General features: G+C 46.1%; 1 protein-coding gene across 1 annotated transcript in view; it reads right to left on the bottom strand.

Annotated features, from left to right (window-relative positions):
• Positions 1-14,902, bottom strand: part of Lcp2 (lymphocyte cytosolic protein 2) — a 45,009-nt gene that overhangs the window by 12,552 nt on the left and 17,555 nt on the right. The window contains exons 4-13 of the mRNA XM_021177401.2: positions 11,272-11,337; positions 10,790-10,821; positions 9,870-9,907; positions 8,596-8,794; positions 5,629-5,726; positions 4,149-4,215; positions 3,960-4,043; positions 995-1,020; positions 860-879; positions 648-755 (exon numbers count right to left, since the gene is read on the bottom strand). Coding sequence (XP_021033060.1) covers positions 648-755; positions 860-879; positions 995-1,020; positions 3,960-4,043; positions 4,149-4,215; positions 5,629-5,726; positions 8,596-8,794; positions 9,870-9,907; positions 10,790-10,821; positions 11,272-11,337 — 738 coding nt within the window. The remainder of the gene's footprint in view (positions 1-647; positions 756-859; positions 880-994; positions 1,021-3,959; positions 4,044-4,148; positions 4,216-5,628; positions 5,727-8,595; positions 8,795-9,869; positions 9,908-10,789; positions 10,822-11,271; positions 11,338-14,902) is intronic.

Raw genomic sequence — 14,902 nt, 5'->3', positions numbered from 1 at the left:
TTTTGTTAAATAATCTATTAAATTGCTATGAAAGTCAATGACTGGGGATTTTCTTGGCACACTGTGGCCCTTAGTCTTGACTGAATTCTCACAACAGCCAAACCAGGGCGATGGTTATGAACCTTTATAGACAGAGGAGATAATGAAACTCACTGCTCCCCTCTAAGTAGCAGGGCTGGCCCAGAACCCAAGTGCACTTGTGTCGTTTGGTAAATAGACCATACATGATTTTATAGCACAGGTAAAGCTGCTAGAACTGAGCTCCATCTCCTATGGTTGTAAAAATGGTTGAGCAGTAAGAAAGCAGCTAATGCAGGCCTAGAACCAGCGCCTTCCACCCCCACCCCACGCCCCTGCTGTCTTTTCTCTCTGCTCCCTTACAAAATAAAGCTCCAGGTGCAGTTCCTATGAGCTGTTCAGGCTTCAGTCTGACAAGGTAGGGAAGTCCAACAAAACCAAGTTTGGTTCAGACAAGGAGTCCCCCAGCAACCACGCGTCCCTCCCCATTAAGTGCGGCTACTCGCCCCCTCCTCAGCTACATGCCCATTCTCTTGACAGACCTCAGGAGCTTTCATCCAAGCAGCAAGGAAAGGAGCCCTCAACCTCCCAAGTTCAAAGGCCCGACTCAGGCAGCACAGGACAGTCACCTTGGAACTGGTGGCTTCCTCGTTGTCACGGGTCCGAGTCTTTCATTTCTTTCGTGTCTGTCCATGGCTGGTGGCAAAGGAGGCTTTTGTATCTTGGGTAAATGCTCCCTGAGTGGGAAGAGAGAGGATTTATTAAAAAAAAAAAAGCCACTTTCATTGGGCAGAGATCTGCAGTAGAATTCTGGACTTGGTACAGTATGACAGACACTTACCTTCCCAATGGGGCCGAGGGCTGCAAGACAACAAGGAAGACACCTGAGGATCAGACACTCTCCAAAGAGTCAGGACAAGATAAAAGCCAAACAAACAAAGACTAAAACCATAAACAAACCAGAAAAGCAGCCTACCTTATCAGAAAATGGTGGTTTCTTTCCTGTAAACAAGGTTGAGCAGAACATTAAATTTGGAACATGAGGTTAGGGTTGAAAAACAGATTCTGATGAAAACCGTGTCTGCGTCTCTAGGGGAAGTCTGACTTTAAGCAGGGGCTTCAGATCTGAAAGGTCTTTTGAGGAACACCTGATTTTATAGGCTTAAAAATACCACCTGGCTTGCCAAAATCACACAGCTGTGCACGTGCTAATAGGATCGTGAGATCTGAGCTTCTTTTCAACATGCGGCTTGGCTGAGCATCAAATGGGTGAATGTCTTCTTGAGATTCCTTGTCTTTCTCGTTGGCTTAAGCATCTGCTGTCTGGCCCAGTTTGAATTTTGAAGTAAACCAGTGTGTAATGAAGGTGAAATTTTGCCCTAAATCCTGTGGTACACTTGATATTATATAAAGACTTCCATACAAGGGCTTTTGGAGATTGTCTTGGTGTGCCAATACCACTTTAGTGGTGGTGGAGGTGGTTGTGGTGGTAGTCAAGGTGGTAGTGGTCATGGTTGTGGCTGTGGTCACCAAGGTGGTAGTGGTGGTAGTGGTGGAGGTGGTGGTGGTGATGATGGTGGTAGTGGTGGTGGTGGTGGTGGTGGTAGTCAAGCTGGTGGTGGTGGTTATGGTCATGGTTATGGTACTGGTCATTGTGGTGTTGGTGTTGGTGGTGGTGTTGGTGGTGGTGGTGGTCATGGTCATGGTCATGATTGTGGTCCTCATGGTGGCTATGGTGGTGGCAATGAATTTTGTTTGCTCACTTGCTTTGATCTCTTTGAGAACAGATGGTATTGAAGCCAAGTATTTATACCCAAGGGCCCTTCAACATTATAATTAAGGTTCCAGTAGATCTGGAAGCAGGTCTGCTAATACCTGAGCATGTTGGATCTCAGGTACCTTGGCTGTAAAGTCACTGTAAGTTTGCCATAAGGGTCAGATGTAATTTATATGCAAGGTCAAGGACAGGATGGATGTGGGTTGACAGATGCTGGCTAGCTCCTCTTTCTTTCCTACTCCCCCATACTTACTACCCTAAGGTACATGCTGACACTGTCCATCTGGAATCACAGATTCACAGAATCCCACAAGGGCTGAGTTCATGTTTGACCCAGGAAGGTCTGAGGAGCTTGCCCACTTTGAATAACTCACTAGCCAAGAGAAAAGCATTCTTGGGGCATAAAAGGAGTTTCATAAATATTTAGAGTTAGAGATTAAACATCTTATTTAAAGGGCCGCTCCAAAAAGAAATGAATATTCTTTGGCCAAAGTAGGCTTTCCCTTTCCAGAAAGTGTTTGATTCATAAGAAACAAATCAACCAACTAAACAGCGATCTTGTGATATGCATACACTCTGGCCATGTTAGGAGCTTGATGGTCACAGGCTAAGCATTAGTGGAAGAAGTTAGTCATTCCACAGCTTCATTGACAAGGATGTAACTCAAAGTTCAAACATGGATCATCAGGAAACATCATCTCTAAAATGTCTACAGACATCGCAAAAGGTGACTCTTTAAGAGAGTGCGTTCTGTATACAGATGACTGTGAAGTCTTCACATCTGTATCCCACTTTCCTGATGCCCTGGCTGAGAGAGCAGGGTTCGAGTCTGGATCTCGTCTACCTTTCTCATTATATGATGTGTATAGCTCTCTACAGTGAACTGCAAATGCATGATTCAGCAGAGTTAGATTGGGAGTCAGAGGTACGACAACGAGCTGCAGCTTCCAATCCAAGATCGCAAAGTCATTTCACCAACCAAGGAGAACACTGAGGCCAAGGAAGGGCAAAGGCCTTGTTCAGAGTCCCACTGAAGAGGAGAAGGTATGGAGCCTAGATATGGATTCTGTTTAGGTACCTCTTGCCCAGATACACCTTGTCTACAGCAAGTTCAAAGTCAGAAAGACATGGGTTCAAGTCTTAACCCCCCTATACAAGACAGAGCATACTATTTAACCTCTCTGACCCTTCATCGTCTAAGAGGTGGAGATAACACACCCTTCGCTGGTTTGGCCTAAGGATGCAAAGCACCTGCCCCATCCTAGATGTTCAATAAATTGTAACTAAGTTTTAGGGATGAATTAAAGAATACCTCTATGTAAGGGTAGCTAGAATCAAGGCAGCTGGAACCATGAGTAAATTGTGGGAAAAGTCCATCGTGTTTCATCAACTGAGCGCGCCACCGCAAAAGGCAATTTTGACATCTGAACATTTTAGAAAGCGTTTCCTCCTAAGAGAGCATCCTCTTGACACGAGACCGTGGCCTAAGGATGCAGCATCCTCTGGGTCAGCAAACTAATAAATAGCAACCAAAACAGCTGACTGCAGCTCTCCCGGTGCTCTTGCCTCTCAGCCCATTTCCTCCTTGAGTACCAGGTTGCATCCTGCTGTGCCTTGGCCAGAGTACACACAGCTCACGGGCATGGTGGAGCAGGCACACAGCCCAGGGACTGAGAGCAGGGCTTCTGGCCCCAGGCTGATCTGGGTTTAGGTCTCTATTTTCATCATTTGGTCACTGAGTAATGTTAGAAAGTTACTGCTTTGTGCTTTGATTTCTTCCTCTGTAAGATGAGGATGTTTCTCACAAATTTACAGTATTATGCCAGTAGTAAAATGAGATTGTGTGTGTGTGTGTGTGTGTGTGTCTTGGTGGAGTTCTCTCCCCAAATATGTGTGTGTATGTATATGTGTATGTGTGTGTATGCATGTATGTATGTGCTTCTGTATGTATGTATGTTTATATATATACATATATAAGTATATATATAAATATATATATATATATATGTGTGGATATATATATATATATATATATATATATATATATGTGTATATATATATATATATATATATATATATATATATATAGTGTGTATGTATGTGCTTAGCACTCTACAAACGTAGCCATTATTATTATTATGCATAAAATACAAATAATACCAACCTGGTATGAAGGGCTCTCGGTCAAGAGGGGCCAGTGAGCGGTCCAGGGGAGGTTTTGTGCTTCTGTCTATTGATGGAGCGGGCACTGTAGTATAAAAGGTCAGTTAAGTAAGGTCAGTTAAAGAAAATGAAAGCATCTGGCTGGGGATTGGGAGGACGGGCTGGTGGGCAGAAAGCAGCCTATGCTTACACTTTGCTGTCTTGTTGTTTCCACTTCTGCTGGGCTCTTCATTGTTGGGATGGGGTGGAGACAGTGGCTGCATGGAATTAAAAAAAAATAAAAAAAAATCCCAAACGTTTAGAAGCTTTTCCACAACAGCTTCTTTTCGTCTTGGTGACATTCTCTCCCCAGCAGCTGGATCCCTTTCCTTCATCTTCAGGTCTGATCCACAGTTAGCTGTCCCCTCTGTCAGCTGAGCTTCTGAGGTTGTGCCCCTCTGAACGTCCTCACTCTCTCATGCCCCAGGCCTTCAAGACGGCAAAGGACTAAGCCGAAACTTCCCTACCAAGCCCTCCAAGGGTCTAGTCACATCAGAAGTGAAACACGAACCCCTGTGAAACGCACACGAGATGCCCTGCCCACCTTTTGAAGCCATTTTTATGTTCCTCGGATGCTCCACGTTCCCTGCATAAGGATCTCCTTATAATTCTCACAAAACCCAAAGCTCACGCATCACCACGAACATCTCTGTGCCTGTGTTTCCTCTGCCTGGGATGTCCCTTCTGCTTTCCCTATCCTATGACTGGCTCACCCTGTGCCCGCTCAATGTCAGCTCTGTACCCTCTGTCACGTTACTCGATCCCCTGCCTTCCTAAAGCATACACCTACATCTGTGTGCTTGTTTATATCAAAACGTTATGAGAGTCGGGGCATTGTGTGCTGTTCCATATTCTTCCCCCGGCAAAGTGAACACTGCTGTGAAGTGGCTGCCTAATCAATATCTGTCGAAGTGATGGGCAAAGCCTGCCTCCCATTGGTAGAAGTCAAAGTCTTCAGATTTCAAAAGCATTTTGAGGAGGGTCTTCGAAGATACTGAGACCTCACAGTAGCGAGAATCCCCTTCTCACAGATCGCCCCCTCCTGCTGGCATCTCTGCTAAAGTGTCTTGGCCCCTTGCGGAAAGAGCACATCGCCAGATACTGACTCCTTTAGACTGAGCTTCATGTGAGCTCTATAGGAACTGGACCATATGCTGAAAGAAAAGGAAACGTGTGACTTTGTGCCACTGTTTCTCTCGTGGGCTTAGCGGTGTTGGAAATCCTGTGGTCAGAAGGCGGTCATCCCTGGAATTTCTTGATGTTGCCAGCAGGTGGCGCAGCGCTGTTTGAAGGAGGAGGCCTACCTCGAGATTCTTGGCAACACCGGAAGATGCCCGACCAGACTTGGCTCTCCCACAGTTAAATAGGGGAGGTAGCACAATGATACTGGAAGGGAGTATCTCATTATACACGCAGTTCATATTATTTACGGTGCCAAAAAATGCCAATAAACATTATGACATACATAGAAACTGCTTATCACAAAATTGAACCACTGAACAGAACGTGAGGGTGTGCATTTTCTCTTACAAACTTAGAATTAGGTGAAGATGCTCAGTTCCTTTTCTTTCTACTGGAAGAAAGAACTGTTGTGGAAACAAAGCGGCCTGGAAGAAAGGGAGGAGGCTTACCGAGTGATTCCGGCCTGTTGGCAGGGGAGGGAGGGCAGGCTTTGGTCTCAGCGGGGGCACCGGAGGCTGCTGGGAGACCTTGCCGGTGGGAGGTCGGTCTGCGGAAACACAATATTAAAAAGAAAGAAGAGCCATTTAATTCCATCCATTTAATTCCATCCGGGAGGCAGAGAAAGACAAGATCTCTGAGTTCAAGGCCAGCCTGGCCTACAGAGCTAGTTTCAACACAACCAGGGTTGCACAGAGAGACCTTGTCTCAGAAAAACCAAACCAAACCAAACCAAACCAACAAAAACCAAGAAAGAAAAAAGGAAGGGAGGAAGGAAGGAAGGAAGGAAGGAAGGAAGGAAGGAAGGAAGGAAGGAAGGGAAGAAGGAAGAGAGAGAGAGAAGGAAAGAGAAGAAATAAAAATTTGAAGTGAGTGTTGTCTAATTCAGTTGTCTTCTAGAACATGTTATTATACCTGAGTGTGTAGCTTGAAGTGTCAGGAGCACCTGACCCTTCTCCTCCAGATCTACACCAGTACCAGCATGAATCTGAGATAGTCAAACACAGCCTGGGTCCTACAGGAGGCAGGAAGTCCTTGGTCCCTCTCTGTCCCTCTCCTGCAGATTTGGTTTAACTCTTCTTACACATTGGAATAACTCCTATTGTCCCTCACCCAAGCAGGTACTATCTGAGACACTGCTACTAAAAGGAAGCCTCCACAGCAGAATTACCCCAGTGAGTGTTTTCAGATACAATTCTTCATGTGTAGATGTGCATATGCATGCAACACGATCCGTGTGCATGTATATGCACATATGCAAATACAGAGCACAAGTGTGTATGTTCAACATGCATGTGCACACATGTGTGCCAAGAATCATGAGTGTATGCCGACACTTAAGCATGCACAGAGACATGTGTGTGCGTGCCTGCATACATATGCTCACACTGCACACACAGCTGCTTGTCAGTTCTCTGCCACCCTCAGGAGCCCCTTATTCTGTTGCTTCCTTCCCTGTACCAGTACTCTGAGCTGCTATGCTCTCCCACTTCCTCCTTCTCCTTCCTTAAAGGGAGGGGCTGGGCCCCAATTCTGTTACCAAACTAAACAGCACAGGGCTTTGCCCTAGACAGACACACTGTTCTGATTGCCACAGAACTGCCCAGAACCAACTTGACAAGTTTGGAATTCCTTACCCCTTCGGCTGGGACAGCAAGAGGGCAAGGGCCTCTGTCATCTTGTGCTTTGGAGCCTGGAGCTTTATCAGAGCCACAGAAACCCTAACATAACTGACTGATAGTTTTGGGAAGATGGTGGAGGGAGTCTGGAACATCAAACTGGAAAGACCATTGAGTACTCTCTTGACCTTCCCATTTGTCAGCCCTGTGAAGAATGTCATTTCCCTTCCAGAAAGAAAGGGCTTGAAGAAGTATAGCAAAGTAAAAACAAAATTCGAGGCTTTTGGGCCCAGGCTTGGGAGTGTAGCCTTTGTGGCTTAGTGCTCCAGGTGCTGGTCATAAAACAGATAGCTACATTCCTTCCTCCACCTACCCGCTTCCTGGGTTCAATTCAAAGAATGGCACCCTGACCATTACTGGAACCTGCAATGCAAATGTGCTATCTTTAGGGGCTCTTAGATTGTTAGGGGNGCTTAGAAACTGTCTTGAGAGATAACCTGACACTTGTGACTTTATACTTCCTTGTGACTCTTAACTGGTATTTTTGGTATTTTCCAACAACGCCCTCCCCACCTCCATGAGTTGTGGTTTCTTCCTTTAAATACCCCCTTACTCAGCTACTCGGGGCGCCATGGTCCTCTACCCTGCGTGGTGTATGACCATGGGCCCAAGAACGCTCTCGAATAAAAATCCTCTTGCAGTTGCAGCAAGACCGTTTCTTGTGTAATTTGGGGTGTCGCCTCTCCTGAGTCAGAACGTGGGGGAGTCCTTACGTTGTGGGTCTTTCAGGCTCAGGCAAGGAGCAATGGTGAGCCTGGGATCCACACCACAGGCTGCCCTTCAGAACCTCCAATAGGCCATGTTCCTTGGGACCTCAGGGACTATGTGCTGTCGTTTCATGTGCTTCAAATGTTCCTCCCCTACCCTTCTCAGCATCATTTAACCAACCCTTACTCAATTGCAATACAGTATTTAACATCAGCCAAAGACTGTCGCTCAAATACCACATCCTGAAGGAACCAACACATTTATTATGCTAGCCTAAAGAAATGACTGGGTACATTAGTTCAGTGTTGCTTCACCCACTAGACTAAGAGTGCTGAGGGATGAAGGTTATCTTGCTCACTCCGTGTCTTTGTGACAGGCACCTAGAGACACACGCCAACTTGGTTGTCCTTTTCTGCTCCATTTTTCTAAGTCTGGAACAGCCTTGATGTTGGCTGAAGCTCCCTGTCTGTTAGCTTTCGTGTTCTATCCTTCAGTACTCAAAGTGAGGTGGTGGGGCGCAATCTGAAGCAGAGTGCAGCACAGCTCCCAGAGTGAGACACAGTGTTCCTTGGATGCAGAGGAAGCCACGTGTGCCTATGTTCATTTTCTGTCACCTCCTCTACAAAGGCACATCCTTCCTCCTGGTGGGTTCCAGCACATGGTGTCTGGCTCATAATAGGAGATGAGTAATATTTGTGACTTTGTGAATGAATGAATGAATGAATGAATGAGGAAGAGCATATGAGTACAGAACAGCAGGTAGATGAGGAACATCCTAAAAAGTCTGTCTCGTGGGAAAGGCAGAACCAGTCCCTCTGAGTGCCCTCATATTTGTCGTGACCTTCTATAGAGGACAGTGCCACATAACCGCCCTCTTCCCATCAAGCCTTTGTCCTTGGTTCTAGTATTAGCCTAGAGAGGCAGTCTTCAGCCTCAAGCCACCAGTTTTTCGTAAGCTGAGTAGCAATCAGCACCCAGAGAAACTCAATGAGCAGCTTCTCCCAGGCCTGCGCGTTACAAAGAGGCCCTTACCGATGTACATGGAGTTGGTGTTGTGGAAAGAGTTGGGGGGCAGGATGGAGCTCTGCAGAGCCTCCTCGTTGTTGGAGGGTGGAGGCTCATAGTCAGCAGCATCGTCCACCAGGGCCTGTTCCTCCTCATTAGGGGACTCATAGTCACCATCGTCCTCCCCATCTGGATCATCATCGTTGGGACTTTCATAGTCATCTTCCTGTCAACACAGTGGAGGGACAGCACAGCTTGTACAGGTGTCATAGGGCAGCATTTCCAAGACCCCAGCGCTCTCCCAACAGCTCTGTTTGCAGAGACTGGAAACCCATGCTTTGAGACAGAATTGCAGACTAGCCTCTGGCTGAGCATGGGAAGACTCAAGAGGAGCCTTGGCAGGGGTCTAGCTGCTGAAGCACAAACACATCTGGAGAAACTGGCTCTTTTGTTTCTTTGGTACAAAATAAATTTGTTGCATTCCTTTGTTTTCCCATTTTAAGAGAAAAAAAAAACAGACTTTACCCAAAACCATTTTCATTTGAATGAAGTACTTTCACTTACTAGAATCCTAATAAGACAAGGGATAATCTGTGCATGGTTTTTAAAAGACCTAGAGGTGGCCGCTTACCAGAAAGACCACTTAGACTGAGAGTTGGGCAGCCTGGGACCCAGATCTGCCTCTACCTGACGAAGAGCTTTGTACAAGGCACATCCCTCCAGCTGTCTCCTCCATCACAGGATTCTTAACCCCTGTTTGGCTGTGTGTGTGGTGACCATGTATAGTTTGATGAAAGGAGATGCATAGTCCATTGGCCTCTGAAAGGTGTCGTCACTGCGACCCTTCCCATGTAAAATTGGTATGGGAGCCTTTCTGGTGTTAACACTTCATTCATGTCCCCTATGTGTTACTGATGGTGGCTTAACTCCATGAGGAAAGTTACAGTAGCAAAGATTTCTAGGAAAGATAGTAGAAGGGAACGGATTGCTATTGGGTTGATAGTGGTGATACATGGTGTGGCCAGTAAGCTACAGCCCACCTCTGTAGTCCTCGGGGAGCTCACTCATTTGCTCACTGAGTGTGGCTGCTTCTCTGCCACAGAGCCAGAGCTGAGTCGTAGAGAGAGAAACCTCTGGGCTTCCAAAGCTGGAAATATTTACTTTGGCCCTTTCCTGGGCACTGAAACGGGATGTTTCAATGCCTTGTTGGTGGAATGAGTTGCTCCTTTTCCAGCATTAAGATCAATGTAAAGCCACCCCAGCCATCGATATAAGGGTAATTTAGCCCAAGCCATACTCACAAAGGATGACCAGCCACCATCGTCTTCTTCGTGGCTTTCTGCAAAGGAGATAACACCACCATCAGTACCCAACAGAGAGTCAGAGCAGTTCTCCCTCCCATTGTCCATCACAGGCCTTCACTCCTCCTTCTCCATGAATGGGGCCATCACCTGCTGTGTTGAGTACGATGTAGCCCACCAGAACTCATGTTAAATCCTAATGTAAACGCATTGAGGGGTAATGGGATCGTTAAGAGATAATTAGGTCAAAGGAACCTCATGAATTGATTAGTAGAGACTTGGGTCTTTCAAGACTGGAGTAAATGTCACATCAGGACCTTGTGAGAGTTGATAACCTATTACAAGTACACTCTTGGTATTCCAGTCACTTGGACACATGCCTCTCACTATTCTCATGTTTTCCTATGTGGTGCTATTTGTAATGCAATCTAAGCCAGAAGTGTTAGAGCAACAGAAAACACACTGAGATGGCTGCTTACTATTGGCCATAGCATTTGTACCCAAAGAGTTCATCCTACCAGAGAACAGCAGTGGCACCTAATCTTTCTTGTCTCTATATAAAAGTTAACAAGGATTGTCTTCCCAGAATAAGACACGGGGCCTTATTCATGTGGTGTCTTATTTAACAGGACTAGGAAGGGGCCAGGAACCCCAAACCCTAGATGTTTTGTGCAACTGAACAATGGGAGACTGCCTGAAATACTCTGACACTGGCTCAGATGAGGTGCTCAAAGCCGAGTCTCTGCAGGATACCTCTAGAGTGGATTCTTCATCCTATCAGAGGGAGCCCAAACCCTTTCATGCCAAAGACCTGGCTGATGAGCTAATGAGTCATGTCCCACACACAGCACTCAAGGAGGCCAGAACTGAAGCACACATCACCTCCTAAAGCAATTGTCTCTCAACCCTGGTACCTTTACCTGTCTCTTCAAGAAACCGTGGAATCTGGGGTCTGCAAAAACAAAAAGCATCTCAGTAGCCTGTCAATCTAAGGACATTCCCTTTCCCCAGGCTAGCCCTCTGCATCAATAGGGATCATGTCTCATTACCCAAGGCTTGTGTTCTTGCTGCTTTGCAACCAGAGTTTGGTTGTCCCCTCTCCCTCCCCATGCTGCCTCCCAGCTTCTGGAGACCACTAAAGCCACAATAGTGTCACAGAAAGATGCTTGTGACTGTTTAAAGATCTAGGGAATGTGCCCTTGATGTCCTGAACCTGGGGACAAAATGTTCATCAGAGAGGGGGAACTTCCTCTGCTTCTCATGACCCCCGAGACAGAGGGGACCACCACAGTGAGACAGTCGGGGCAAGACAAATGTTGCAGATTCTTTTAAAGTCTCAGTTGGTATTTTAATTTTTGAGTCCCTCCCTACAGAGGTGCCTAGGCCAGAGCTGCCCACTCACTTGCGTGTGAAAATGCTCCTTCTCTCTTCGTTCTTGTTGATCTCTTGACTCAACTTACTGAGAAGTCTACAAGATAAAGACACACATGAAAAGAGAGAGCAGTCTCCTCCTGGCCTCCCCTTCCCTGGTCCACATGGTCTCTATGTTCATAGGCTCAACTTGACCAGTCTTCTTTATATCCATCCTCTACAAGTCAGTCTTACACCTTGCTCCCACCTAGCTAAAACTTACCATCTCATTTTTTTTCAGGACCTGACTCAATACCAATCACATCTCTTGCTCCCATGAAGCCTCTGTCATGTGCTGAGCCTTCAACATCTGGCTCTGAGATCTCCTGAAAATGTGATCAGCTTACACCTGCCTCCTCACTGCTCTGAAGATCTGGGCTCCCAAGATATGCACACTGGAATTGTATCAGCCACTGTTCTGTGATTGTTCTTAAGTTGCAGCTCACATGTCACAACCACTGTGGTCCCCTGAGCCTTGGTTGATCATTCTTGTGTGGATTGCTTGCTTATAGTCATGACCAAACCATCTGTTAGACCCAGAGGCTCAGCTGCCCATGTGTATTTTTTTATTGCACCCTCCAATGGGCTGCTATTCATCCTGTTACTCCATCACACACACACACACACACACACACACACACACACACACACACACATTGTCCCTCTTTGTATCTACTTAGTAAAGTGGTATGGTGGTCAATCTTGTTTATCAATTCAATTTGATTGAGAGACACCTAGGAAATTAGGACATGACAATCCCTATGTGTCTGTAAGAGTATTTCCAGAGATGATCAGATCATGAGAGCTTTAAACAAAGCAATGGCTTGACTCAGATTAGGCAGGACAGAAAAACAAGGCAAGTTATGGAAATGTAGGAAAGGAACCCTTCACCCCGGATCAGCTCAAAGACTCTCACCAGCTCAAGAAGTCAAGCACAATTGGCATTTGCTGCAAAGGCATTCAGAGACATTTTATAGAGAAATATTTAAATGACATTATTAAGATAGTAACAAGTCATGCTAAGGATCTATGTGTGCACAACCTTTCTCCTGTCCCAGCTGAAAGCTGAACATTTTCTCAGAATTTCACTAGAAGTTATCCTGGCAGTGAAAGACATGCATGCCCTCATCCTTGCAGCCTTGTGGATCATGGATTATTTTTATAATATTGTAATCCTATGGAACCATCTGGTAATTTCACTTATCAAGTAATCATGTGAGGTGTAACTTGAGAACAGCCAAGCAGGACTTTTGGGGATGGCTAAGATACTTAAGAGCTACTGTCCTTGAAGAAGCCCACACCACCCTCTCTGGATATCTTCTTCCTCTCTGGGCATCTTTTTATAGTAACCCCATATGTTTAAAACTATGCTAAATACTCTTTACATTTTTAATAAACCCAACTCTGCTTCATTCTGGCTCATCTTGAAATTGTTTTCTGTAGTGAAGTCAAAGATGGCTTCACATGAGTGGAGGTCCCTGAAGGATAAGGGGATGCTTCAGGCCACTGGGGGCCTTGTGGTTTGTGTCTCATGCCGCATAGCCACAGACACATTTATGCATTTAGATTCTGAAGAGACTGTTGGGAGGAAGTAGAACTACAGAAGCGAGGGTCAAGTTGAAAGACATTAGTTCCCAGAGACGTGCACTTGAGGAGGGTTTTCTGCCCAGTCTCTCCTGTCTCTTTCTGCATTCCAGCCACCATGCCGCGAGGGAATGGCTTTGCTTCTCCTTCCCCTTTCACACTGATTCTCTGCCTCCCCACAGGCCCAGAAGCCAGCTAAAGCCAAAGAACCCAATGGAAACCTCTAAGGCCGTGAGCCAAAATAACTACTTCCTTTCAATTGTCTTGAAAGGAATTTCATCACAGCCATGAATAACTAAATCACCCACAGGAATTTTTATAGAAAAACATTCCCCATACTAGCCCATCCTCTCTAGTTTTGCCAAGGGAGAGTCTGCTTGAGTCACCCTGACCTTGAGCCCCGAGTTCAGTCAAAATAGCTAACTATACCATGTGCTCAGGCGCACCATACAAAACCAGCAAGTCCCCAAACACCAGCATAGGGAGAGCCTTGGCTTCCAGGCTGTATCTCAAGTAGGCCCTAGCAACCCTAGAACTGAAAACTCCACATTGCAGACTCTAGGAGTAAGAGAAGGAACTTCAGAGCTCATCCTAATTATATTTTGTAGGAGATGACAGGGGCTCAAACAAAAGGAAGGATATTGTAGATTAGTGATGGGCGCCACCTGTCTCCACAGCACACATACTAGCCCATCCTCTCTAGTTTCCAACTCAGTATTCTTTCAAGGTATCACACCCTTGTGCAATTCTCTCTGCATTGTCCTCTTCCTAGCTGTGATAGCTACACTCAATCTGTGTCCCTTCTGCTGGTTGGCAGCTCATGGAAACAAGTTAGCCTAGTGCAAATTGGCTAAATTAGCAAGGGCAGTCCTTAACAACCCCTAACGTTTCTATTCCTTCCTCAGCTTCTAACTCACTGCTCAGGACTCTCCGATCTCAGAGGAGTGATGGGGCAGATGAACTTGAGCAGCCGAGCGACTCAAGAGAACAGACAAACAAGGCAATGGTAAGCCCTCCATAGGAACCCCATTGTTGGAACTTTAGACTTGAAGCACCATCTACAGCATTGGTTCTCAACCAGAGGGTTGAGGTCCCTTGGAGGGGTGGAATGACCCTTTCACCGGGGCTGCCTAAGACCATTGGAAAACCCATGACAATTCATAACAGTAACAAAATTACAGTTAGGGAGTAGCAACAAAAATATTTTTATGGTTGGGGGGATCACCACACATGAGGAACTGTATTAAAGGGCCACAACATTAGGAAGGGTGAGGAGCACCTGCTCTAGAGGGAAAAGCGCTTGAAAGCTGAGGTAGGGCCAGGGTGGAAGGGGTGAAGTGGGACAGTGGGAGGGTGGGGGAGACATACAAGGGGCTTTCTAGTTTTCTCTAAACATAACATGAGGATGTTTGTGACATAATTATGGCCACATGTGACCTGGCAGTAGTTGTTTAGAGCAGATAGCAGGCAGGCTAAAGGTCTCCTATATGATGGTTAGAGGAATGTCTGTCCTGCATCCTGCTAGGGTGGGCGGCAGCAGCTGCAGCAGCCACTTCTGTCCTGCCCTGTCACCTGCTTACTTTAATGCATGCACTGAAGTCCTTCAAAGTGCCAAGAACTCTGCTAGGCACTCAAAAAGTCCATCCCAGAACAACAAAAGAAGCTCTACTCTTGGATTGTAGAGAGAAGCAGACAAGGGACCTGAGGAAAGGGCTCAGTCAGTAAAGTGCTTGCTGCACAAGGCATGTGGACCTGTGCTATAACTTTGATCCCCATAACCATATAAAAACTAAGTGTGGCACAATGCTCTTGTAATCCCAGCACAGGGAAGGCAGAGACAGACAGATCTATGAGGTCCATGCCACAGCCAGCTAGAGCCACAGACTGTAATGAAAGACCCTGTTCTAACAAGGCAAGGTGAATTACTCCTGAAGAATGAAAGCTGAAGTCTTGTCTTGTCTTTACACACATATCTCACACACACCTACATGCATACACACACACACACACACACACACACACACACACACACACACACA

This window comes from Mus caroli, chromosome 11 (assembly GCF_900094665.2).
Source record: "Mus caroli chromosome 11, CAROLI_EIJ_v1.1, whole genome shotgun sequence".
NCBI lineage: Eukaryota > Metazoa > Chordata > Mammalia > Rodentia > Muridae > Mus > Mus caroli.
The sequence above is the reverse complement of the archived record's forward strand: the minus strand, read 5'-3'. Positions and strand labels throughout refer to the sequence as shown.